The sequence below is a fragment of the Xylaria bambusicola genome, assembly GCF_022495145.1.
Source record: "Xylaria bambusicola strain CBS 139988 unplaced genomic scaffold F5B22scaffold_46, whole genome shotgun sequence".
Taxonomy (NCBI): domain Eukaryota; kingdom Fungi; phylum Ascomycota; class Sordariomycetes; order Xylariales; family Xylariaceae; genus Xylaria; species Xylaria bambusicola.
The window spans coordinates 224,201-247,986 of record NW_025953599.1 but is presented as its reverse complement, the minus strand read 5'-3'; the positions used below and the strand labels follow the sequence as shown (position 1 = coordinate 247,986).

At 50.6% G+C, this 23,786-nt stretch overlaps 9 protein-coding genes across 9 annotated transcripts; 5 read left to right on the top strand and 4 right to left on the bottom strand.

The window, feature by feature from the left end:
* Window positions 1-439: 439 nt before the first annotated feature.
* Window positions 440-1,210, top strand: F5B22DRAFT_620000 (uncharacterized protein). Its single transcript, XM_047975810.1, has one exon. It carries the CDS (start codon window positions 695-697, stop codon window positions 1,112-1,114), a length of 420 nt encoding a protein of 139 aa, XP_047827663.1. The 5' UTR covers window positions 440-694; the 3' UTR covers window positions 1,115-1,210.
* Window positions 1,211-1,648: 438 nt separating this feature from the next.
* Window positions 1,649-4,791, bottom strand: F5B22DRAFT_619995 (acyltransferase-domain-containing protein). The gene is made up of 4 exons (XM_047975809.1): window positions 3,916-4,791; window positions 3,633-3,851; window positions 2,321-3,579; window positions 1,649-2,254 (listed from the first exon to the last, which is right to left on the bottom strand). Exons 1-4 carry the CDS (start codon window positions 4,457-4,459, stop codon window positions 1,796-1,798), a joined length of 2,481 nt encoding a protein of 826 aa, XP_047827662.1. The 5' UTR covers window positions 4,460-4,791; the 3' UTR covers window positions 1,649-1,795.
* Window positions 4,792-4,943: 152 nt separating this feature from the next.
* On the top strand, window positions 4,944-5,906 carry F5B22DRAFT_619994 (RNase P/MRP, p29 subunit). Its single transcript, XM_047975808.1, has one exon. The coding sequence runs from the start codon at window positions 5,051-5,053 to the stop codon at window positions 5,723-5,725; it is 675 nt and encodes a 224-aa protein (XP_047827661.1). The 5' UTR covers window positions 4,944-5,050; the 3' UTR covers window positions 5,726-5,906.
* Window positions 5,907-7,026: 1,120 nt separating this feature from the next.
* Window positions 7,027-9,844, bottom strand: F5B22DRAFT_388050 (uncharacterized protein). Its single transcript, XM_047971374.1, has 3 exons — window positions 9,228-9,844; window positions 7,818-9,174; window positions 7,027-7,759 (listed from the first exon to the last, which is right to left on the bottom strand). Exons 1-3 carry the CDS (start codon window positions 9,439-9,441, stop codon window positions 7,102-7,104), a joined length of 2,229 nt encoding a protein of 742 aa, XP_047827660.1. The 5' UTR covers window positions 9,442-9,844; the 3' UTR covers window positions 7,027-7,101.
* A 4,087-nt stretch (window positions 9,845-13,931) lies between these two features.
* Window positions 13,932-15,873, top strand: F5B22DRAFT_387359 (WD repeat-containing protein). Its single transcript, XM_047971365.1, has 3 exons — window positions 13,932-14,421; window positions 14,513-14,756; window positions 14,820-15,873. The coding sequence occupies exons 1-3, from the start codon at window positions 14,198-14,200 to the stop codon at window positions 15,747-15,749; spliced, it is 1,398 nt and encodes a 465-aa protein (XP_047827659.1). The 5' UTR covers window positions 13,932-14,197; the 3' UTR covers window positions 15,750-15,873.
* Window positions 15,874-17,276, bottom strand: F5B22DRAFT_387451 (HAD-like domain-containing protein). Its single transcript, XM_047971369.1, has 2 exons — window positions 16,929-17,276; window positions 15,874-16,838 (listed from the first exon to the last, which is right to left on the bottom strand). Exons 1-2 carry the CDS (start codon window positions 16,943-16,945, stop codon window positions 15,998-16,000), a joined length of 858 nt encoding a protein of 285 aa, XP_047827658.1. The 5' UTR covers window positions 16,946-17,276; the 3' UTR covers window positions 15,874-15,997.
* Window positions 17,182-18,898, top strand: F5B22DRAFT_387466 (uncharacterized protein). Its single transcript, XM_047971371.1, has 3 exons — window positions 17,182-17,657; window positions 17,727-18,359; window positions 18,438-18,898. Exons 1-3 carry the CDS (start codon window positions 17,556-17,558, stop codon window positions 18,552-18,554), a joined length of 852 nt encoding a protein of 283 aa, XP_047827657.1. The 5' UTR covers window positions 17,182-17,555; the 3' UTR covers window positions 18,555-18,898.
* On the top strand, window positions 18,899-21,820 carry F5B22DRAFT_387377 (amidase signature domain-containing protein). The gene is made up of 7 exons (XM_047971366.1): window positions 18,899-19,838; window positions 20,004-20,535; window positions 20,646-20,767; window positions 20,857-20,957; window positions 21,122-21,180; window positions 21,274-21,497; window positions 21,654-21,820. The coding sequence occupies exons 1-7, from the start codon at window positions 19,243-19,245 to the stop codon at window positions 21,724-21,726; spliced, it is 1,707 nt and encodes a 568-aa protein (XP_047827656.1). The 5' UTR covers window positions 18,899-19,242; the 3' UTR covers window positions 21,727-21,820.
* Window positions 21,740-23,762, bottom strand: F5B22DRAFT_387445 (DNA polymerase subunit Cdc27). The gene is made up of 4 exons (XM_047971368.1): window positions 23,567-23,762; window positions 23,444-23,499; window positions 23,171-23,382; window positions 21,740-23,105 (listed from the first exon to the last, which is right to left on the bottom strand). The coding sequence occupies exons 1-4, from the start codon at window positions 23,618-23,620 to the stop codon at window positions 22,099-22,101; spliced, it is 1,329 nt and encodes a 442-aa protein (XP_047827655.1). The 5' UTR covers window positions 23,621-23,762; the 3' UTR covers window positions 21,740-22,098.
* Between the last annotated feature and the right edge of the window lie 24 nt (window positions 23,763-23,786).

Sequence of the window (23,786 nt, the reverse complement as noted above, 5' to 3'; positions counted from 1 at the left end):
GAAAGACAACGAATCGTTAGTTAAGGAAGCTCATCAGATTCGCCGCCGAGCCGGGAAGGCCATGCGGAGGCAGAGCTGACGGAGTTGACAGTCGCCGAAATCTCGAGACGCTGAGACCGGACATAATCAGCTGTGTTGGGTTAAGCGCCCCCCTAGCAGCTGGTTTACACTGCCTGTCAGCGATGTGATTTGAACATGCGCTAACCTAACACATCCTATCATGTCCGGCCGCAAACTTTCCTGTCATACGGGATCCGGAGTAGAGATCCACTAACCTAATAGTTGGAGCGTGCGACAGCAAGGTATTGTTTCCAATTTTGGTATCATGCCCATTGGAAGGGCGCGGTAACTGAGTACGTAACCTCTAAGTTTAGTTAACAAGGTGAGATGTATTGGTCGATGGTTGACCAGTGGAGAGACGATCTCACTGACAGTTCAGGTCGAATCTATGGGTCTCTCGGACTCGAGAACTTGTCCGGGTTCTCCGTGGGCACATCAGATCAATAGAATATAAAATAAACGATAAAGTACTGGCGCTGGAAACTGGAAAAGTCTTCATTTTCCCTCTAATGTCTATATTTAAAGAATCATACAGCTTTGAGGTTGACCAAATCTTAGCTCGTCTCCTGTATTCTTCAAGAACCAACAAGCTAGTCTCGTGAACATCATCCAACGCACAGTAATTGTAACAACAATGCCTTTTCTATCAACACCCCTGACCCTTGCCGCTACCGGTGGCATCCTCGGGTCTGCCTGGATATCCGGAGGCAACGCATCGCTATCGTTCGCCGCAATCCCAGCCATACTCCAAAGCGGCGCGTCAACAGACGGCCTCGTGCGAGCGTGGTACACGCAATTCTCCCGCTCCCTATATATCCCAGTCATAGGCGTCGTCACAGGGCTCAACTACTTCCACCTAGCCTACCGACACCATGCTCTCGGCCGAGAATGGCGCGGTTTCGCCGCCGCCGGCCTCGCGAACGTGGTGATGGTTCCCTTCACTCTGCTTTTCATCGGGGGGATTAATAACACGCTGATGGCAGCCCGTAAGTGCCCCCTGCCGTCAAATTGTCACATTGCGCTCTTCTCCCTAGTTACCCCTGAACCGACCTAGGAGATATCCTCCTTGCCCGACTCAACAATTTTTGGATCTTGTGTAAGAGTATCCAGCTAACAGATCTTTTTAGTGCCCGGTGCCCAAGGGAGGAAACCGCTGAGTCTTGACGCCGCAAGACATCTCATCGGAAGATGGGGAGAGTTGAACTTCTATCGCGTCTTCATGGGCCTTGCTGGTGCCGGGCTAGGGCTATGGAATCTCCTCCTTAGCGAATAAGCGTACTATCTCACATTGGCAGCGTCCTCGTGAGATTGCTGCCATGATTGGCGTATACATCCAACCCACGCTGGGATTCCCAGGCAGTCCCGGTCATGTCTGCTGTACTGAAAAGTGGACAAATTCTAATAGGGCTACCGTGGGTTATGGGCGGCATGACGGTCGTCTATGATAGGGCCGGGGCTTTTCGCAATCCTTTATACTTCGCTCATATCCGAGGAAGAAAGAGGTATGCGCCAGCTTCTGCGTAGCAAACAGCTGGAAACTCAGCCAGGAATACATTCTCACCATATTATGAGACCTAGATGTCGTGTATCTAATTTGTATATATCTATTCATATGGTATTATTATATCGTGTACTGGAAAGCTGGATATAAACGCGACTATATATATATATATCCACCTCTTCTAAGACGCGGAACCACTTCCCATAGGCTATTGGCATATATGAGCACAGCGATCTACAAATGGGCTCGCCCTTCCATCTTCCTCCTTCTCCTCTCAGCCTTGACGGCCTTCTGGAGCTTGACAGCATCTTCACTGCTCAGTTTCGTATCGATCTTACTCTCGGGCGCAGCAGCCTTCTCGAATAGCTCGGCGCCGAGGGCATCTGTCAGTTTGAGCACGCGGGTACTGACAGTAGCGCCATCACGTCGGTTCTTGCCTTCTCGCCGACTCGATGCGATGCGCTCGATGAAATCCCATAGTTTGCCCGAGGCGAGCAGCGCGCCCGAGTCGGGATCACGCGGCGCCCTCCATTCGGAAGCGAGACATAATCGCGGTGGCGTCTTGGCATCTTTTGACTTGACTGCGTATAAAATGCCTTCTTCTTCAAAGCGCTGGTAGCTGTTCTTGATCGTCTCTTTGTTGACGGCCTCAAAGTAGCTGAGATCTCCTTGGTGATATAACGTCTTACCGAGCTAAGAAAACATAGGCTTGTTAGTATATCAATAAAGTTTAAAACGGGATGAATCTCGGGAACTAACCAGCTGCGCCGTATTTTGGGCTTGGGCGACTTCAATCCATATCTCCTCTTTCTGGTGAATTGGTGGGGTCAGTCCCATAAGCGATGTCGCCGCTAGCCAGCTCGATTCGATGAAAGGCCAGATCAGGAAGCAATAGAAGTCGTAGTTTTCCCGGCCGGCTAATCTCTCCTCATCAGAAAGTCCGATACTGCATATCGCTCCATTTTCATCTCTCTGCAACTTTATCACTCGATCGTTCTCAAGCCCGACCAGAGACTTCTCCAGATTTGCTGCCAGGCCTTCACTAGGGAAAATGAATTCGCCTCGGAAAAGCGATGAGAGAAACAGAACTTGTTCCCGGAGATCTGTGTATGAGATTTCTTGATGCGCCGGTCCACCACCTTGCTTGACCCGCGTGTACATGCTAGCGCTCACCAGAGCTTCCGAGATGAACAGGTGAATCGTCATGTTCCGGTAGAAAGAGAGTTGGAATCGGTCGACCGCATAGAAAGTTGGCTCGGCCAAGCCTTGGACCTCTCCCACAAGATCTTTACCAAGTACTTCTAGGCCACGTTTGACAACATCTTCTAAGGGGGAATTTCCAAAGTGAGCCACACGACCTCCTTTATCGCTGACGCGTGCTATTAACCATTCGATGCGTCGCAGGAGTTCTGCCTTGCCAACGCCACGGCCTCTCAGAGTAAGAAGCACGGTGCCAATAAGGGCAGTCGGCATAACGACTGATACATCGTTGATGTCGGAAAGAACCTTGTATCCCATTGTTCTCAGCAACTTTTGCTTCAGAACGGCATTTTCTGGCGTCTTGAGAGTGTAGTCTTCAGTGCTCGGAGTTCTATTGAGCTTCGTCAACTGCTCATCAATGTATTTACGAAGGCTCCAGGGCTCATGGAAACGAACATCGACTCTTCCCAATTTGAGGGATAGTACTGATGACCCGCCACTGAGGAAATCCGCTAGATTCTCCTTCTTCTTGGGAACACCTAAAAGCTCCGTAACATAGCCTTCAGTTTCGATAACCTTATCATACTGCGTGCTGACCGGACAGACAATAGCATCCTTAACTCGGCCAGACAAGATGCTGTCTAGTACGAAACTCAAAATGCCAAATTTGGGGGGTAATAGTTTTCCGGTGCGGGATCGCCCGCCTTCTATAAAACATTCGAAGTTATAACCGCCTTGGAGCATCGTGTCTATATAAGTTTGTACAAGAGTGGTATACAGGGTATCGTTGCCGAAAGACCTTCGAATCCACATGGCGCCTTGACATGTAAGCACTGATCTGATGTCTTTTATGAGTCACTAGAACACTTACCAGCATGTTGAAGAAAGCTCCCGACCACAGGGAAATTTAGATTATCTCCAGCCACAACAACAGGTAAAGCTAGGCCTAGACGGTAACATATTAACTGCAGGGAAACATAATCGACATGTGAACGGTGAGACGGTAAGAATATAATGCTCTGGCCATTTCTCTCGGCCTCCTCGGCCACTTTTCTTAGTCGTAGGACTTCCTCGCTAGACACATGAATCCCTAGGTCAAAAGTTTAGTAAAAGAATCAGGGCTTGAGACAGGAGGTGCAAGTCACACCACTAACCTTGATGGTAAGCTCGAGTTAGCAATTGCGTGACTAGATAGTAGGCGCCTCTGATGAAAGTCTTGCTCTCAAACTTGCAGATCATGTCGTCGGTCATTTTGTCGGCAACGTCTCGGATGCCGGACTCTATGACAGCCCGTCTATGCGCCCGCTTGACGGCATAGTCCTTGTCCTCCTTTCTCAGCCAGCCTTCATTTTCTTCCACTTCTAGTCGCTTGTCGGCAAGCTGGGATATGCGCGTTTGTAGCAAGGGCGCGGATACGACCGAGGTTCTCATCTGCTCCGAGAAGCCGGAGTAGAAGATGGGCCTGCCGATGAAGCTGTCGTATGCGCGCCAGCCGGTGCCAGACACATAGAGGGAGACCTCACGGAGGAAGCGTAGAGGTTCGGAGCGAAACCGGGCCATATTCTTCATGAGGGCTTCTTCATCATGATCGTCCGGACGGCGGGTCTCGACATAGCTTCTCGGCTGAAGGGTGATTTGATCTCCCAGGATTTGTAGATCGGGCGCCGAGTCGCGCGCCGCGTCGTCTTCTTGGGTCATGATGGCGAGGGAATGAGACGGCGCTCGGCCACCAAGTGCTCAGAAACACAATTTCCTCCAATTTCGAACTATGGCGGCTGTAACATGGCTGGGAGCAATCGATGGAAGTTACCCACGGTCACAAGGAGCTGTGGGATGGTACGAATGTCGTAGAAGTTCGTATGGTAACAGTTGCAGGCTGGGATTTTAGAAAACCCTTCAACCTTTTAGAGTGGCGATGACATAGAAAAGATACGGTGTATCCCGTCTTCAGAGAAGTAACAGTAACCTCGGGAACGTCATTTCAAGACGGCCCAGGAGGGTTGAGCAGTGTTATTTATTACAGAAGAAGCGCTAGCATGTGTCAGTTACTAGGTTCACTAATATCGACCTAGGCAGTACCCATAACCGGTAAGGTTGCAGGTGGTCCAGGTGGTCCCCATGCAGGTTACCCAAATCCTGCTTACCCCACGAAACAGTTAGCGCGAACTCCATTGAACGACTTGTCACGAATTTATTTACAGCCCATCTTTTCATCACGATAATAACTTGCAGTCGCTTCGTCTCACGACATTGCTGGCTAAGCTATTATGCTGCCTTGGCGACCCAAAAATGCCACCTAGAGATGACGACCAGTCCTTGACGCTCGACCTGCTGCGCCGAGCCCACAGCCCAGACAGTGTCAATCGAATCTACTCGGACAAAATCCAACATCGACCTCTCTTCCTAAAGCCGAGCTCGCCTCCGCCTTCAACCGCCCGCGATGCCAGGCGCATAGCTCGCCGTGCAAAGGAGAAGCGTGCCAAAGCGCTGAAACCCAAGCCTCTATCCGCCCGCGAGCGCCGAAGACTCCAGCTCTACACCCTTCCCAAGGAAGGGCGGACATATGCCGTCTTCGCGCCTCTAAACAACCTCTGGGTCGGCTACATCCGCGAAATACTAGGGAGCGAGCTATACAATGCCGGACAAGGTGCTGCCGCCAAGCTGAGCGCAGCCGACTTCCACGGCGCAGAGGTCGAGGTTTCACGGAGCCGGTGCCCCAGCCGTGTCGGCGTCCGTGGCATCGTCGTCAAGGACACGCGTTTCACCTTCGAGGTCATTACTCGACAGAATCAGGTCAAGACCCTGCCGAAAGAAGGAACCATATTCCGTGTCCATGTTCCCGCTCCAGATGCCGCCCCGGACCACAAGCCTTTCTGCTTTGAGATCCATGGCGATCAGTTCCAGCATCGTGCGAGCGATCGCGCAAACAAGAAGTTGAAGCAACACTTCTTAAAGAAACTATGAATGAGAAAAGATTGCTAGATAAGGAAAAACCAAGACGAAAAGCGGGATGCACATCCTGCGCGAGAGCTACCCAAGCTAGTATGCCTTACACTTGATTATATGGGTATGTTCAAACATATATAAACAAGCAAGGGCATACGTTATACTAACAGATGGTAGCGTACATAGTGAATTGTAGAGTGAAGCAAAACAATACGCTTCAACTCCAAGGATGTCTATGCACACTAGTACTACGATTGGCCTTTTATCCTGGCGCTAAATGCTTGGAACTCTCGAGTAGGTAGCTACACACCTCGATTTCATGGCGCGGAGCCGCAGAGCTTCACTTCTGGGAGCAAATTACCTGGCCAGCGCAATCACACTCGCCACGATTATTAAGCATACCGCAGCAGCAAAAAGACTAGGGAGTCTGCCAGGCACGGCGAGAACCAAACGCTGAATTATATTAGTCGTCTTGGAATGCGATACCTGGCTATAGGCTGGCTTGGTCCTCGATTCAAGTGAGAAAGTAATGTCGTGTAGAAACATGCTAGTAGCGCCAAGTAATCGACATGTGAGGAGAGCGTGTAAACCGAACTATAGAAATATAATTCACACAGCAACTACCTAAGCTTCTACAACAGCGAATAACACTTTGCGTCGCGCAATCTATAGCTAATCGAGAAAAGATTGCCAATGTCGTGACGTATGAAAAAAAGTATTAAGGAAATGGTCAGTCACGATATTGAGCAAGTTATAAATGGCACTAAGTCGTAGGAGGTACACATCGCGATTCGCGATTATGATTGATCATAGCAAGACCATCCATCCGTACATTCATACATGTATGCATGGGAATCCCAGCCAGTTGAGTTCCCATCTCATCGTCCATGCTAAAATCCTACACGACGAATATATATATACATGAGAACCCGTCTGCATCCGGATAATAATACAGAATCTCCTGTTTCCGATTCCGTGCCCGAATCCGTGCCGTATCCAAGGGCCTTGCCCACAATGCCCTTTCGTGCTCCAAGAATACCAAACCTATATTACCCGCTTCCCCTTCCCCCCAAAACGCCAGATCCCAGCCCCAGAACGATTCATCAGTTCCTCTCCTCCTATATTCTCCCAGACAGAGGGAGTATTTCATATAGTCAGATAACAAATAATCATGTTGTGTTATATAATATGCGCCGCAATGTGCATGCAGAACCGAGAACTAAACAAACAGTAACATGCCCCTAACGAAAAGCAAAAGACACACATCATCAAGAAAAAGCATCGGATATATACATCTATCCTGAGTATATATGAATCGTGTGGGGAGTTTGAACCAGAACCAGAATATTCCTAAAAAGTAGTAGTAGGTACGAGACGGTGATAACGACAACATTTCAGAGAAGGCCATGCGACTGGTACGAATTCGACCGGCTCGGAGGCTCGTACCAGTTCTGATACGGATGGTTAGGCAGGCTGAAATCGGCGAAGCTGAGCGGGTTGACGCGCATGGGGCGCGAGGCAGACGTTGCGACGACCGGCTGCATCTGCTGCGGGGCTGCCGTGGCAGGGGCCTGGATGACGGGCGCCAGCATCATCTGCTGTTGTGCAGCGGCGGCGGTGCTTGTCGAGGTACCCTGTCCAGCCATCACATGGTGCTTGTTACTCATTGCAGTTCCGGGCGGCACGAGAAGCTGGGCCGTGAGACTAGGTTGACTCATCTTCTCCCAGCCCCAGTTTTTCTTGAGCCCCGTGATGGCGCCAGCGAGCTTCCATCCAGTCTCACGGTCGATGCGTTCGAGGTGTGAGATCACCTCCTGCTGTTCGGCATAGTCGGTTAGGACCTCTGACACGATGACCAGCGAGCGGATCGAGACGGAAGCCACGCCGCGATCTTTATTGTGCGCCACGATACCGCAGACTTGGTGAGCATGGTGTTGCTGGGTTATGCGCGAGTCCTCCGAGTTCTTCGATGCGGATGGATTGACCTGGGCCAAGATGCACAATGCCATGTGGTAGTAGAGTCTGCCGACTACGGCAGCTCTTTTAATAAGCCTGTTAAAGAAGAGAATCAGCCGCCATAACACCCTCAGGTTGAGGTGACAGTACCTACCAGATATTAGGGAACAGCGATTTCGTAGGCCCTACCTGTTGGGCAGGATAGACGTAACCAAAGGGGTGCATAGACCTCGGAACCGCGTTGTCCCATTCTTCGCACATGCCTTTGAGACGATTCCACTCGGCCATACGTGCCTGGACGCGGAGCTGCTCGTCATGCGGGCTCGGCTCCTGGAACTTTGGGATACTGGCACGGAAATTGGCAATCTTAGCGACTATGTAGAATATGCGATGAACCCAGACTTCCTCATTGCCGGTATCCTTATCTGTGCTAAAGTCCATGTTTACACCCCACGTTTCTGGGTCCCATGCTGTCTGCCAGTTAAAGGCGAGGCACGAAAGAAGTTCCATGCCCACATTGAGCCAGAAGCAGGCAGCACCAAGACCGATGCTTTTCGCGTTCCACCCACACTCTCGGATCAATGCCCTTGCCCCAGCTATATGGCTCATCCGCTGGGTCGGTTTTTCACTCATGATCTCGTACACGTTGAGAACCACCGCGGTAGTAGCGCATTCTGCTGTGTTACGCTCCGGGTTTTGAAGGCTCCTTAGAAGTTGCGTCGTCGCAGTGTCGTAGTAGAAGAGCGCTTTTTCATCGCTGAATTGTTGGGTCAGGGTTAGGTGCTTCACACCACAAGCTAGAAGGGCATTAAGAAGCATGGGACACTTGAGTGCGTGATAAGGGATTAGACGCGAAAAGTGTTTCTGGTTGTCAAGACTATCCATCCATAGGCCGACCTCTGAGACGAAAACTTGCATGAAGTGTAATTCTTCAGATGAATTGAGATATTCACGTTCGCCTGATTTGTCAGTGGGTGGCGTCATCATACCATTCTCGAGATCGCCGCCGATATTTGGGTTGCCTGGCCCAACACCCCGTATCGCTGATGGGGGGCCAACATCAGTCACGCCAGCAACAGTTGGCTCCGTAGATATGTCGCTACTCCTATAACGCTGGTGAGCGTGATATCGGGTGTCCATATCCTCGGCCTGCGGATAAGCATCAGACATGAGATTTGCATACCCAGTCCCACTTGACGCAGATACAGAGGGTCCGTACGAAACACCATTATCTTTGCGCGAATGTAATTCGGCATCAAAGTAAAGTTCTGGATGTGTCTGACCGCGCTCGCCGTAGTAAGCACCCTGGGTTTGGCGTGTCAAGATTGAGGCTCGATGTTCTGTCGTTGTTTGCGACTCTGTCGCCGTTGCAGGCTGGGTAGCTTTCTGCAGGGACGTATCGAGATAGACTTCTTGAGGCGGTGTCGCTAGCGGGACATCGAACATTGCATATCTTCCTAGACCGCCCTGATACTCCGAAGCTATTAAACGTGATTCATCTTGAAACTCCACTGGGTTTTTTGTGAGCTATATCAAATCCATAAACGCGGACGAGGCGACGTACCTGTCCATTCATCTGCCTGTGGTATATATGGAGGTTTCTTGCATGTCAGGTCGATGAAGTTGAGTCTAATGCCACGTTTACACTCCCGGTTGCTTTTTCGGCAGTTCCTACAGTCGGGTGTTTCTTCATCGCACTTCAGATGCCGTTCTCTGCAAGTCAGACACCCGGTACGAACTCTCTTGCTCTTGGCCGGCACCGCATCCGAACCAGCCATCTCGGTACCCCTCTCGTTTGCCTTGGACTTTCGAGTGTCCAGCTTGAGTGGTTTCTTCTTCTCCGATGGTGGGGTCTCGAATGGCTCGATTCCCAAGCCGTTGGTGACGGTTCGCGGCGACGAGGGCCTCTCGGCATGCTGATGTGCGAGCAGCGCAGTCGCGCCAAATCTCCTGGCCGCTACGATGGCGTTCAGCGAGGCGGCGTCGGTCACCGCCAGAGCTATTGTAGAGACGCCCCCGAAGAGACGATAGTGTGCAAAACTTGAAATAGAAACACAGACGCACTCAACCACAACCTGGCTCGGCGGCTACAAACTACTCGGATTCATGTATGACAGGGACAATGGGAGGCCTGAGCCGGTAGATGGATATGTTACTGCTGCCACTCTCCTCTTTCCGCTTTCCCGTCAAACAAAGGTGAGTAAGGTGTAGGATTCAAACGTATCCGGTACAATCAAGAACCGAGGGCTATTATTAGGATCCTCGGATTGCGAAAAAAATACACACGGCGCCGTAAGAACAGATCCATCCATGCGGGGAAGAACGATGTGTCTCGTCGGTACCAGCAGAAAAAATCCTTCCGAGCAGTAATAAAGTAGCGCGGGTAAAGATGCAGGCACAGCAACCGGGCTCCGCCGAATGTCTTGAACTTCGAGAGTCTGGCTCAGCACCGACTGGCCGGGACCTGTACTGTGTAGGCGAGGAAAGCAAACCCTCGTAGGAGAATCGCGGACGGCTTGAAACCCACCAGGGATCCGGACTGGACGCCACCTAATTAGTCGGTTCGTAGGTGGTATAGCCAGCCTCTATTTCAATTCCAAGCTGAGACGGAGCGTATGAGAGGTACGTAGATAAGGTGTGTCTGTCGAGTACCATGTACTTGTGCGTCCCGAGTAATAAATGCACACAGGGCTAGCTCTCGGTATATAGGTGGTAGTATAGATGAACAAGGACCTAGACGGGCTGACTTGAAGGAATGTCAGTATGGATGGGGACGAAGAGAAGAGATGCTGCTGCTACCGTTAGGAATCTGAAGATACTGGTAGCTATCTACTGTACTGTTGTTCGAAGCTGTTAGCGTCACAAGAACGGGCGGGTTTCCCGAATTTTGTCCATCAAACCTGCCTCGAGTTACGGGACCGTGAACCCCTACCAACTCCATAAATGGGCAAGGTTCTAGGCTGCGAATCTGTCGAGGCCAGGATCAGATCCCGGGGATAGAACCGGGGACAAGGGATATTGCGCAGTAGTGTAGCAGCGTCGTGTAGGAAGCGGACATGTCAGTAAGAAACGTCACAGGCCAGGCAAGACTTGTGTGTGTGGCGGCCGCCCACTTTGAAGACGCCGCGGGCCTCTCTCCATGTCATCGAATCGCCGCAGGCTTACTTACACTCCAACTTTGGCCGAATCATCGCGAAGGCTCCAAGTAGGAAGATGACTACCGTAGATGTGTTGAAGCAAATGCATAGTCGATCATAAGAGTACCCGGTAGTTGTTAACAATGACGACTTACCTACCGGCAGACTACCGGTATGCCTATAACCACATACCTAGGTAGGTAGATAGAAGGCGTACATCTCAAGATGATGCCGCCATATGCATACTTCGTAGTATGTAGGCGGATGCCAAGATATGTACCTACATTGGCATCATCGTGGGTACATCCACGTGTAGCGTAGATACCTAGGCTAAGTACTTACATACTGTAGCGTAGCATACTACCTACTGTACTTTACTGGTAGCTCCCGCCTAATCCACTATCTACTTAGTTCTTTAGGTACCTACATATACCTAGGCACCTAAGGTATGTAGGGAGTTCCGCCAGATCCCGCCTTACTTCCACTACCTACTTCACGTTTATGCCAACTACCTACCTACATATAACATCGTATATGTATGTATGTAGGTATGTAGGGTAGCAGAGCGGTAGGTACGGCGGGCGAGTTCAGGAACGGCGTGGGATACCTAGTCGGGAGTAGCCTGGCAGGACCGGTCACTGTGGCGTGCACTAGGGGGCCATAGGGGGCCATAAGTAATCCAACAAAAGAATGGCATCAATAAATGATAATCATGATCACACCAGAGATCACACTCTCCCCCCCATGGCTGGCTGTGCGACCCCGGAAGGCCTGCTGGCCAGACTGCTCTTCCTACTGTATAAGTTAATGCGTTCGATGATCGTGGCTCGTATCACAGAGCAGTCGTAGTAGACACGAAACATACCTGACTTCCAAGGTTCCGTACCATTCAGGTGATGTAAGTAGGTAGCTCTGATGCATTTGCGAGTACAGGGTAAGCGGTGTTAGCAGCAGAGATAGATTTTTACTATTCACTAGGTACGCTAGACATCCGTTGATGTTCTATAGTAGACCTGAATGTTTATCTACTGTGCCTAGGTATGAGCACATGTTTTCGGCTTGACTTGCTCTTGATGATTTTCCTGGGGAAGAAGCTTGAGGGTAAAGCCGGGGGCTTCCCTCGGCTAGACACAACATTCCAAGACGTTGTCCTGTCTACGCAGAACACATCAAATAAGTACTCACACGTCTACCTAGTTGATGCCCGGCAGTAGGTACCTAATATGTAAACAGGTACATGTCACCAGAAAATACCCTTAAGGTTGTATTACTCGCGAGAAGCTCAGCCAATGAAGACGTTGATAGGAGCGCTGGGATTTATTAAATCAAGATTTTGGCCGACTGTCATTCGCCTCCAGCTGTATTAATTCCCGCTCAGGATACCGCATCTCCCCTTAAAGGAGCCGTGATCAGCCGCGCCCTGCCCCCACGGATGACAGTAGGCCCGAGCAAATGGTTCGATTATTGCTTTTCTCCAGACTAGTAGACTATCAAGCAGGCGCGTGAGCTTAGCTTGGCGATCTCGGCCGTTCCTCTGGGAGATAGTTCGCATTGGTGACTGAGTTGAGTTGACAACTGTCTGTCTCGCGTTAATAGACGCAATAGATGGGTGTAGAAAATAGGGGAGATTCTCAATACCGCCTTGATGTCCTCGGCCTTGGGCTTTCGTTCAATGAGAGCAGGAAGGGGAAGAAGAAAGGGGACCGAGGGCGGCGTCGTTGCCGGTTAGCACGCAGCCGATGGCTGAGCATTTGTTTCCTGTCCATCCCGGCAGCAGATCAATACTTCGTAGGTGGCAGGCGAGGGCAGGTAACGATGCCTACCTCTACCCACCAACAACCTTGGAACTTTGAGGCTCCTTCCGACGTCACCTTCCGATGCAAATAGCAACCACGAGCGGGAATTTACAATGAGTCGACAGAGCCAAGTCTTGACGTGTACTACCTACTGTATGTAATAAGATGATCCGCCTACTACATACCTAGTGTACCTACAATCACATGTCTGATCTGCCCAAGAAGTTATTAGGCCACCTAGACTTAGCGGCCAAGGGCCTTTAGCTTCCAGCTTGCTAATGTCAGCACCCGATCGCAGGGGTGCAGAGCGGCGGCAGTGGCGGGTATCTAGATTATTATTATGTGCGCTTATCAAGTAAGCACGGGGTAGTAGGTACTGTAGTTACTATGTACATAGATTTCCCTCCCCCCTTCCCTCCGAGATGCTATAAAATATTCCCATCAGCCGTTCCGACAGCGAATAATCGGCGGCACAAAACCCTCTTCCCTTCCCTCTCGCCCTAACTGCCATGCCCCGGTTCCGAACCCGGCCGACTTTGGCCGCATAGGTATCCCAAATGGGATGAACTTGCGAATCAGTTAACGTAACATAACTCACTACCGGTAGGTATGTATCCATCGTACTTGTAAGTATATAAGTGGGTGGGTAGGGGTCTTTTGCCAAGGGCGGTAGGATTCCGGGAACACCAGAGCACCTGGAGTCCCCAGGCAGACTAGACTCTGACCTGAACCAGAAACCTATCTAGGTATGTAGGAGGCTTACCGTAGTATTGGACACTAGTCGACTAGACTTGTGCCTGCTTTTCCGCATCAGTCCGATTGTACATGTAAAAGCTATTATACTTAATAGGTATTATTATTGCCCCGTACTCTACTCATACTAAGTATGTAGGTAGGGCAGAGTAGGGACATGCCAAGAGCGGGGCACGATAATCGGCTTCGAGCCAAGACGCAGTGCAACATGCGCTCCGTGTTTCTCAGGTGAAGCCATTGAAACTTCAGGCAACGAAACGCGCAAATGGGATCGTTTACGAGGTGGTATTTGATATGCAGCAGGACGACTCGCATAGTGGTGTCAGCACAACAGCTTAAGTAGGCGTTGGAGGCATGTAGGATGGCGCCACTGATGCTTCAACCGCCTACCAGACGCCTACCTACCTACCTACGGTACGTGTACCTCACTCAGCACCTTTACTTCTAGAGTAAGTTTTACTACGTACTGACTGTAGTACATACATTATGGAGTGCTTTACCTAACTGTAAGTAGTACAGTGAGATATGGTAGTGCAGCGGAGAGCAAATACCGGTGCAAAGGAACCCTTCCGATTCGTCGATCTGGCATCTTGACCACATGCGGTCAGCCCCATTCCCTGGAAAGCAAGAAACGGCCAAGCAGAGAAGGCCCTCAACCGTGGCAACTTTTGGCGAATGCTCTCCGCAATCGAGAAACACCCGTAAGCAGCCACACATGGTGATAGCTTCATAGTGTTCTGGCGAGCTTAAGCCGACGACTATTGAGTGCTAAAGCCAATCAAGTGTCTACAGACACCATTTCCGACATAGATCAGTCTAAACTACGCAGGAGCGGGCATTGGTCCAGAATGTCCCAGCAGCCAGCAGCACAACCGAAGTCGGTGCTTCGGGGCCATCGCACCCAAGTCCACGCCACTACTTTCGTCAGAAACAACAAGCGTCTTGCGTCTGGTGACGCAGATGGCTTCGTAGTGTTATGGGATCTTACAATTATGAGGCCTCGGGCCGTGTGGCGTGCCCATACGGCGGCTATATTGGGCATTTCTGGATGGGGCGACGATAAGCTCGTAACGTAGGTTTCCCCGCTCGGCAATTCCGCCCACGGTGACGACAAGTCTAGGGGATCAGGAAGAACATTGAAACTCATCATCTTTTTTCTCTAGGGAAGGAAGAGACAATCGTCTGATCGTCTGGAAAATTACTACTGCGGATGAAGAGAATTTGAGCACGGATCTTCCTCTCGATGAGTCTGCGCCCGAACGTCCACAGCCATGGATACTACATATTTTAGAGGTCAATACTATGAATTTCTGTTCTTTTGCACAATGTTCGCCCAAGCCAGGCACCGATCTCGCCGTTTCCGACGAATTGCTACTTGCAGTGCCCAACACACTTGCAACAGAAGCCGTAAGTTCAGTGTACCCCATAGAGAGACAATCACCACGCCTCTTTAACTAACCATAGCTATAGGTCGACATCTTCCATCTGCCAAGCCAGACTCGGCTGAGTACTGTGCATTTGGGGAGTAAAACAGAGAAGAAAGGTATGGTAATGGCTCTCTCTCTTTTCTGGCGCCATGAATTCCTGTTCCTTCTAGCCGGCTATGAGAACGGTCTTGCTGTCGTGGCGCGGCGCAGGCATAAAGGAGCTTGGGACATCCTTTACAAGTATCAGGCACATAGCCAGCCGATCCTGTCACTTGATTGCGACCCCGAGAAGGAATACTTTCTTACTTCGGGGGCTGATGCTATCATTGCAAAACATCCAATTCCACACGCCAATCCCGCCACTCCCCTTGTTCCTGTCTCAGAGAAGGTAGTTACGCCCAGTGACGATAGTAAAGGGGTAGAAGAATCGAAGCAGCAGCTGTCTGGCCTATCGGCAGGTCTTGCAGCCATGTCTACGCCAGACACTGCGTCTCTACCACGTGGCCTTCCGAAAAAGAAGGCAGTAAATATCGAAACTTCACCATTGAAAGTAATTAACACCAAACACTCGGGACAACAAGGTCTGCAGGTCCGCTCAGACGGGCGAATCTTTGCCACGGCGGGCTGGGACTCGAAGGTCCGCGTGTACTCAGCTAAAACTATGACCGAGTTGGCTGTGCTCAAGTGGCACAATGTAGGTTGCTACGCTGCTGCTTTCTCTACACTAGAAGCTAGTAAAAGCGAAAGTGGCTCTGATGATCCCAACGATAACCATACAAAGGCCGAAGTTCAAGAACCGGCCAGATCTTCAGAAGACACGATTGCCGTGGAGAACGAAGAGAGAAGTGTGACTACTGGTATTGGCCTCGGAGAACTCAGTGTCAAGGATAGGAGGATTAAAATGGCGAAAGAAGCACACTGGCTAGCCGCCGGAAGCAAGGACGGCAAAATTAGTCTTTGGGACATTTATTGAGGCTTGTAATTGCTTCTAAAAACAACGAAATGCACCGGCACTAGCCGCTTAATCAGATCTGCGCTCATCAACGCCATTATCTAGAACCCATCTATACCATGGCAACCCTTTCGCCTTGGCTGGCTTGCTTCCGAGGTAGAAATTCCATCTAATATCTAGGTCATGCTATTCGCCGTTCGACGGATTGACTGCGGCATATCGGGGGGATTGGAGTACGGTCTACTCGGTGTCTTTTTTTCATTGAGGGTCTAATTTAACTCGGTGGGAGGCACAACGATTCCATACTTGTCATATGGGAAATTTGTGAGGTCCGGATAGTAATCGGCCCAACCATCGTCATGTTGGCCGAGTTGATGAAGGTCGACCGAGCCTGCCTCCCCCATACGTCCTGCCAGTATATCTTTCTCGCGACCTTCGTACTCTTTTTTCAGCATAGGATGCGGAGCCCACACAACACGCATGCCGGCTCTCCGGCCAGCCTCCACACCTGGTACGCTATCTTCAAAGACTAGGCATTCTTCTGGCTTGATGGGCGTCTCTCCCTCAGGCAGGCTGTCGTTGATAGTCTTGAGAGCTAGGAGGTAGATATCGGGCATTGGTTTTCCGCGACCGCGCTCGATGCGGGGGTCATCACCAAGAACGCGGCGATGAGACTCGAAGACAGAAAACAGCTCGGTCCAGTTCGTTGTCTTCACAGCAAAGTTTGCAGAGTTGCTGCTAGTGGCAAGCGCGATGTGGACTCGGTGGCCCGGCCCTTGAGCATTCGGCTTCTCGAAGCAACGAGTTTGGTCCAGGTTGGCCAGAAGCTCCTCGACACCCGGTAGTGGTTTAGCCTCCGGGAAGTGCTTCAGTTGTAAAGCAGAGTACTGGACCAAGTATTCCGCCTCAGAAATAGGTAGCTTGGCCCACTCGTGAAGAAGAGCGTTGGCATCGGGTCCGGGTCGTCCTTGGAGACGTGCCTTGATTGACCAGGGAAGATTTGGTCGCCCGTACTTCTCGAGTATGATGTTGAGGCACGAAGTGTAGATATCTTCGGTGTCAAGTAGTAGGCCATCCATATCAAAGAGGCATGCCCGCACAGGCGGGAAGCTATAGTAGCCATCACATCAGCTCGGATCGTGCTATTCTCAGCCATCTGATGAAAACGATAGACAACCATAATAACACCAAATCACTTACTCAGCGCGAGGGGCCATCGTCACAGATGAAATTGACGACGCCGAGAAAGGATGTTACAAGTAGCCGTGTTTAGATGACACAACTATCTTGAGATGAGGAGGTACAACTTGGTGCTTGTTTTCGAGTATTCGGGGAGGTGGCTTATAATATTTTTGTGTTCTGTGGGTGTGCTCAGCAACTTTTCCCGCCTTGTATAACTTTCTAGAAAATTTCCATCTAGTGATTTCTCACGATGCCGTCTTATTTGATGGAGGGGCACTTGTCTAAGACAAGCACAAACACCCCGCCGGTGATACAAAACCCCACCTGCCCGTTCAGTATAGGCAAGAGTTAGCGATGACTGGGCCGCGATCGATAAACCGATAAGCCCCAAGCTCCCAGCTGCCCCAGCTTACCGTTAGATGCCTTTAGCGCTGTACCTACCTAATTCTAACTCCAGGTGGGCAGTTAGTTACCTACCTACTGTAAGTACAGTGGTAGGTGCAGTAACGATGTGCAGGCACCTACCCGCAATGGAGCAGCAACTCTTGCTGCCAATATTGTGTCTATCTTTGCTTACCTTTACCTACCCAGCGACGACGACGACAGCAAATTAATTCTGTACCTAAAGTCACTAGTAACACGCAGATGGAACCATCCAACACAGATCCTAGCCGGAGCGAGGCTGTGCCTGACGGAGATGACGAAGACTCGACATTGCCTCCAAGATTCCCTCCAGAGGAAGAAGCGGCATGTACACAGACCAAACCCGCCCTTCGATCGCCTCTCTCGTGCTAACTGCTCCCGCCATTTGCACAGAGCCTCGTCAGTGAATCTAATGAGAAGAAGTCCGAAGCGAATGCTCTCTTCTCATCCGCTAAATACGAAAATGCTATCAATAAATACGAAGAGGCCTCCGCCATTTGCCCTCATTATCTCGACTACGAGCTTGCTGTGTTGAAGTCCAACATTGCCGCCTGCCACCTCAAACTCGAGCAATACAAGGAGGCGATACAAACCGCTACTGACGCCCTAGAGAGCCTAAGTCGCTCTGAGAAAGCCGCGCTTGAAGATGCCAAGAAGTCGGGCGAGGAAGCCCAAGAACATGTCGAAGAGGACGAGCCGGAAGAGGAGATTGTCAGTGCTGGCGCCCAGAAAAGTGCGCCAGCTATTGGAAAGGAAACGGATGCTCAAAAGACGGCTCGCAAGCGACAGGATGATATCCTAAGGATAAGGGCGAAAGCTCTGATGCGCCGCGCTCGGGCGAGGAGCGAGCTTGGGGGCTGGTCCAATCTTTCTGGTGCCGAGGAGGATTATAAAACTCTTTCCACTATGTCGGGATTAAGCAGCGCAGACGAGAAGATCGTCAGAACCCAGCTACGAGCTCTCCCAGCAAGGGTCAAGGCGGCTCAAGAGAAAGAAATGAGCGAGATGTGGGGTAAGCTCAAGGACGTGAGTATTCTTGTTTTCTTCCAAGTTTCTAGCAGTTTATCTAGACGGAGCAACTCTGGTAACTAATCAAATCTGTAGCTCGGTAACGGTATATTGAAACCCTTTGGCCTGAGTACCGATAACTTCCAAATGGTTAAAGACGAGAAAACAGGTGGCTATAGTATGAACTTTAACCAGAATCAAAAGCCCCAATAGCACTAAGTGCAAGGAGACGTCTTCACTTGAAGGAGGTCTGTTTGATATAATCAAACTAATGACGCTACGGGGACGGCCGTAAGCTTGCGGGCAGGCTTGGGATTCCTAAACATTAGACCTAGTTTGAGCAATTCACCCGTACTCCCTTTTGAGCAACGACGGCTACCTCAGATTCTCAGATATGAAGACGCCCATGACCATCGAGAAGAACGGCGCAGAGGCTTCAATAATACTATGCATTACATAACGAGGCTAGTCTATGACCATGTCTCATAGAACTCATATGGACAATCTGTTCTAGTGGAGCGGGCTAAAGCATGGCATGGTGCCCGCAATTCCAGGACATGGCAGCAAAAGGATTATTGGAGAGCGCTGTTTTCGAAAGATAAGGCTTGGAATTCACACGCCAATGCGAACACAGCGGCGGCTATCATTGACCCCCACGGTATCGTACTCTGCAATCGGAAGAGCCCAATCTCAAGACATGCACATGCATTGTCACGCTCGCACCTCGCTCGCCGGTTCACGCAGTCACACCGGTTTCCCCGCTATGTGCTCAGTTTAAATCGATATGATCCGCATGTATCTTAGAGAATCGGCGTGCCTGAGTTTTGATGCCGCCCCTTCCTGATAGATTATACGACCCCAAGTCAATATCTATACTCTTTTGTGGAATCGTAGCTTCACCATGCCAGCCACTATAACAACAGCTTCTGGTGCAACCTGGGAGGAGGTAGCCGCAGATCGGCAGCGGCATCGTGACATCAGTTTAGCATCGTTTAAACCATCCCCCCTTAATCTACCGACAGGCAGCATACCAGTTGATACATCAGCTATCCCCAGATCCGTACTCGCAGCCCAGGATGTAGAAATCACAGAGAAGAACGTAGAGGACTTGGTCCCGATGCTTGCTTCAGGTCAATGGAGCGCAAAAACAGTCGTCCAAGCCTTCATGCGGCGAGCCGCTCTAGCACAGCAGCTCGCGAACTGCGTGACGGAGCTGCTCCCTGAACAGGCCCTTAAGAGAGCAGCCGAGCTAGACGACCATCTTGCTGCCACGGGGAAACCTATTGGTCCACTGCATGGCGTCCCGATCAGTGTCAAGGAGCACATCATGATGAAAGGCCTCGATTCAAACGCCGGTTTCGTCGGCTGGGTGGGCAGGGTCGCCGAGGAGGACGCGCATATCTTGCAGATCCTCTGGGCTGCGGGTGCCGTGTTTTATGTACGGACTACGCAGCCCCAGACGCTTATGCATCTCGAGACGAGCAATAATCTGTACGGGTAAGTTCTAGGAGTTCTTTAGGCTGTCTTTTTTCTTCATCTTTTAACTTTTGCTGTGAAGCGCCGACAGTCTTGCGAGATAACTAGTGTAGATGATAAAGAGTTTACTGCCCAAAGTGTCTATCCCTGCTGACTCTATGCCCTGTTTTCTTCCCGTCCACTTAGTGCCACGGTAAATCCTTACAACACAACCCTCACGGCCGGTGGGTCGTCCGGCGGCGAAGGCGCATTGGTAGGTCTCCGGGGCTCTGTGCTAGGCATCGGAACGGATATAGGCGGATCGATACGGTCCCCGGCCGCTAATAACGGCGTCTTCGGATTCAAACCCACGGCGCTGCGACTCCCTGTGGGCGGATGGGCCCTCACGATGGCGGGTGCCGACCATATTCTTCCGACTATTGGGCCGCTATGCACGAGTCTTGAGGGTGTCTTGCTCTTCGTCCGTACGATTTTGCACGCGAGCCCGTGGCTTAAGGAGCCCAGTCTGATCCCGATTCCGTGGAAGGACGAGGTCAAACCAAGGGCTGGAAATGGGGCCAAGCTGAGGGTCGGAGTCATATGGGATGACGGCGTCGTGAGGCCTCACCCTCCTGTTGCGGCTGCCCTGTCGCAAGTCGTCGAGAAGTTACGGGGTAGCGACGAGATAGAAGTCGTAGACTGGCAGTGCTACAAGCATGATTTGGCGTGGGAGATTATCGTACGTCCTTAGCCCCCATTCGTGTCAGGTTATTGACCGATATTCTTCTTTCTAGAAGCTCGAGGCTTCAGACATCAAGAGTCTATCTAGCTGATATCGTTGTGGTCTAGGCAAAGCTATATTTCTGCGACGGAGGCGCGGAAGAAAAGGCCGCCGTCAACGCTTCCGGGGAACCCTTTCGACCCCTATCAAAATGGATTCTAGAAGAGAATCCACACGTGCGGGAACACACGTGAGTTTCACACACGCCTTTTATATAATTCTCATATATGATGCTGCATTCAGAATTAGCGAACTCACTTGTGACGAAATATATCATAGGATTCCAACTCTCTGGAAAGCACATCAAGAGCGCGATGCCTATAGGGCTTCATACGCCGCCCTCTGGAACGAGCAAGGCGTCGATGTCATTCTGTGTCCAGGTTCGTCTACTACAGTAACATGCGATTCTTCCACATAATTCATGAGAAAGAGTCACCTGCCCAGATATTCTCTACTCCCTCCACCTCCGCAAATCCTCACTTTCCCCCCTCTCTCCAAAGTTCCAGCCCATGAAAACCATTAACTGACCTCAAATTCAAAATAGTCGGCCCAGGCGTCGCGCCTAAACTCGATACCTCTCGATACTGGGGATACACAGCACAGGTAACTAACCACTTCATTCCTATGAAAGGCAGACATTCTTTCCTTCTTCTCATATAGATATAATGTACGTACTAAACAATACACCAACAACAGTGGAATCTCCTCAATTACCCAGCCATCGTATTCCCCACGGGCGCCAAAGTCGGGCGTGATACTCCAGGAGTAAGAGTAGGGGCAGAAGATCTCGGCACGCACGAATACCCGGCCGATTACAAGCCCTTGAGCGAAGCTGATGCGTATAATTATGGCTTGTGGAAGGACAATGGCGTTCAAGGATATGATGGCGCGCCTGTGTCGTTGCAGCTCGTTGGGCGGATGTGAGTTTCTTTTTTTATTTTTATTTTTTGGTTTCATTTCATTGTTTTTGTTTGAACTCGTTTACATATTCCCCCGAATTTATATTGCATTATATAGAGGTTCCCGTGAGCAGATCCTTTGCTAGCAGAAAGCTAATTGTCTCGGTTGTGTCTTAGGTACGAAGATGAGAAATTGCTTCGGGCTCTGGATGTCTTGCTCGACGCGGCTGGGTTGGCGAAGACGTGCTGAGTAAGTGGGCTAGCTAGGTGAAGGGATGCTGGATGTCATTTAGCGATGATGCGGATATTAATATGTTATCACGTCTACTCCGTGGTATTGAATTCGAATATGTCGGAGAGAATACATCTATATATTTGGACAGGATCTTCTCTCCCTGCTCGGGTTCTTATTTACTTGCTTCCATGAATCGTGATACATGAATGATATTTTCAAGGTTATAGCACCAATTATTCGAGCACAAGCCTGGCAATTTGTTCTTCTGAATATCTCAAATGCATCAGTACTGTTGTGTAATGACATATCAACACAACGCTTTGAATACACATCCACACGCCCTTACAATCACTCGCTCTCCCTTCTCGCGTAGCACCATTCACCGTCTCACTTCTTCGAGAAAAAAGACATAATATTCCCCTGGCCCCCTTTCCCAGCAGCGCCGCCCTTCTTCGACTTTGTCGTCGTAGACGGTTCCGCCTTGACGCTCTTCTGCTCTTGTGGCTTGGCCTTAGGGGGTGGCGGTGGCGCTTCGTCTTCGGAGAAGGACTCCCAGCCCGCCTCCTGCATGGTGACGAGATACCCCTTCTCGTCCAAGATCTGCTTCTTGCGCATGACGCGGCGCCGTCCCCGCCGGCGGCCACCAGTCGTGCTCGAGACTACTTCGGCCGGTTCCTGTTCTTCTGTCTTTGTCTCAGTTTCTGGTTCAGGTGGTGGTGGTTCTTCGTCCATCGGGTCCTCCTTTTCGGCTTCGGCTTCGGCTTCTTCTTCTTCTTCTTCGTCGCTTTCTTCCATCATGCGCTGGAGTTCGGCCTGGCGGTCTTTACGCGCCTGTCGAGCACTGCTGCTTTCTTTGTTGTCTTCGCTCTTGACGCCTGACATGGGCTCTGCGTCATCTTCTCCATCGTCTGACAGGGCCCCTGTAGCTTGGTTGTCCTCAGCAGCAACTTTTGGTGGTGCTGGTTTCTTAGGTTTGGCGGCTGCTTTAGCAAACATCTGCCCGATACCCGAAGATCCTTGACGTTTCAAGGAGGCCGCGGGCGTGGGCTTCTTTGCGGTAGTAGACGCAGTAGCAGATTTAGCAACTTCCTTGGGCTCTTCCTTTGCAGCTGCAGCTGGCGTGGGCTTTGCTTCCTGCTTGACAGGCGCTTTTTGTTCGACTTCAGGCTTGGGCTTGCTTGCTGCCGGGATTGGCTTGCCTTGGCGCTTCCTCTTACGCACGTTCTTGTTGGCTATGGTGCCATACACCTTGCTAGGATTGGGGATACCATCCGCTATAGAAGTTTCTTGGACTTGTCGCGTCACATCGGTAAGGAGTTGTAGGTCCTTTAGTGGATGTGGCGCTAGGCTATAGATGTGAAGAGAAGTAACCTCAGTGTACTGTGACAATGTCTCTACATAATCAATCAGTCTTCACCTGTATTGCTGCTAAGTCTGTTGAGAAGGTGCCCGAACCCACCTTGAAGCTGTTCCTGTCTCACCAAGGAGAGGGTGAAGGTGGGTACTAGATCAGAATACGGTGCGTCCGCGGCTTCAGACGCCTGAGAGTCGGTCATCTCGACATCTTCGTCTTGGGATACCGGGCGACTCTTGGTGCCATAGATTATATAAGTCGCATGCAACGAGTCAGGTCGTTTATCGTTCTGCCGCTTGTGGAAGTCATATAGCATTCTGCCATTTATCAGCGTCCAGTTCCATCTATACGACCATGTCCATTATATGAGAAGCATACTCTTTTGCCGCATTCACATGAACCTTTAGAGCCCGGCTTAGCAACCGATATGTGACCTAGAAAAAGAGGTTAGCATTGATTGAATATTATGGCAAGAGTTGGGTAATTGAAGGTTCGACGTACGACCTGATCCTCGGTCAGAATCTTCTGAGCCAGATACTGTTTGTAGTCCTCCATTTTCGAAGACGCAACCACTTGAACACCTGTTCACCAGGTAGAAAGAAAGTAGAGCGAAAATGGCTCAGACAATGGGAAATAGAGAGTAAGAGGTTCGTTCCCAAGCTCAACGGCAGATGAGAAACATGGATCAAATCCGTGAGGTCAGTGAGCGCGTTACAGGGAT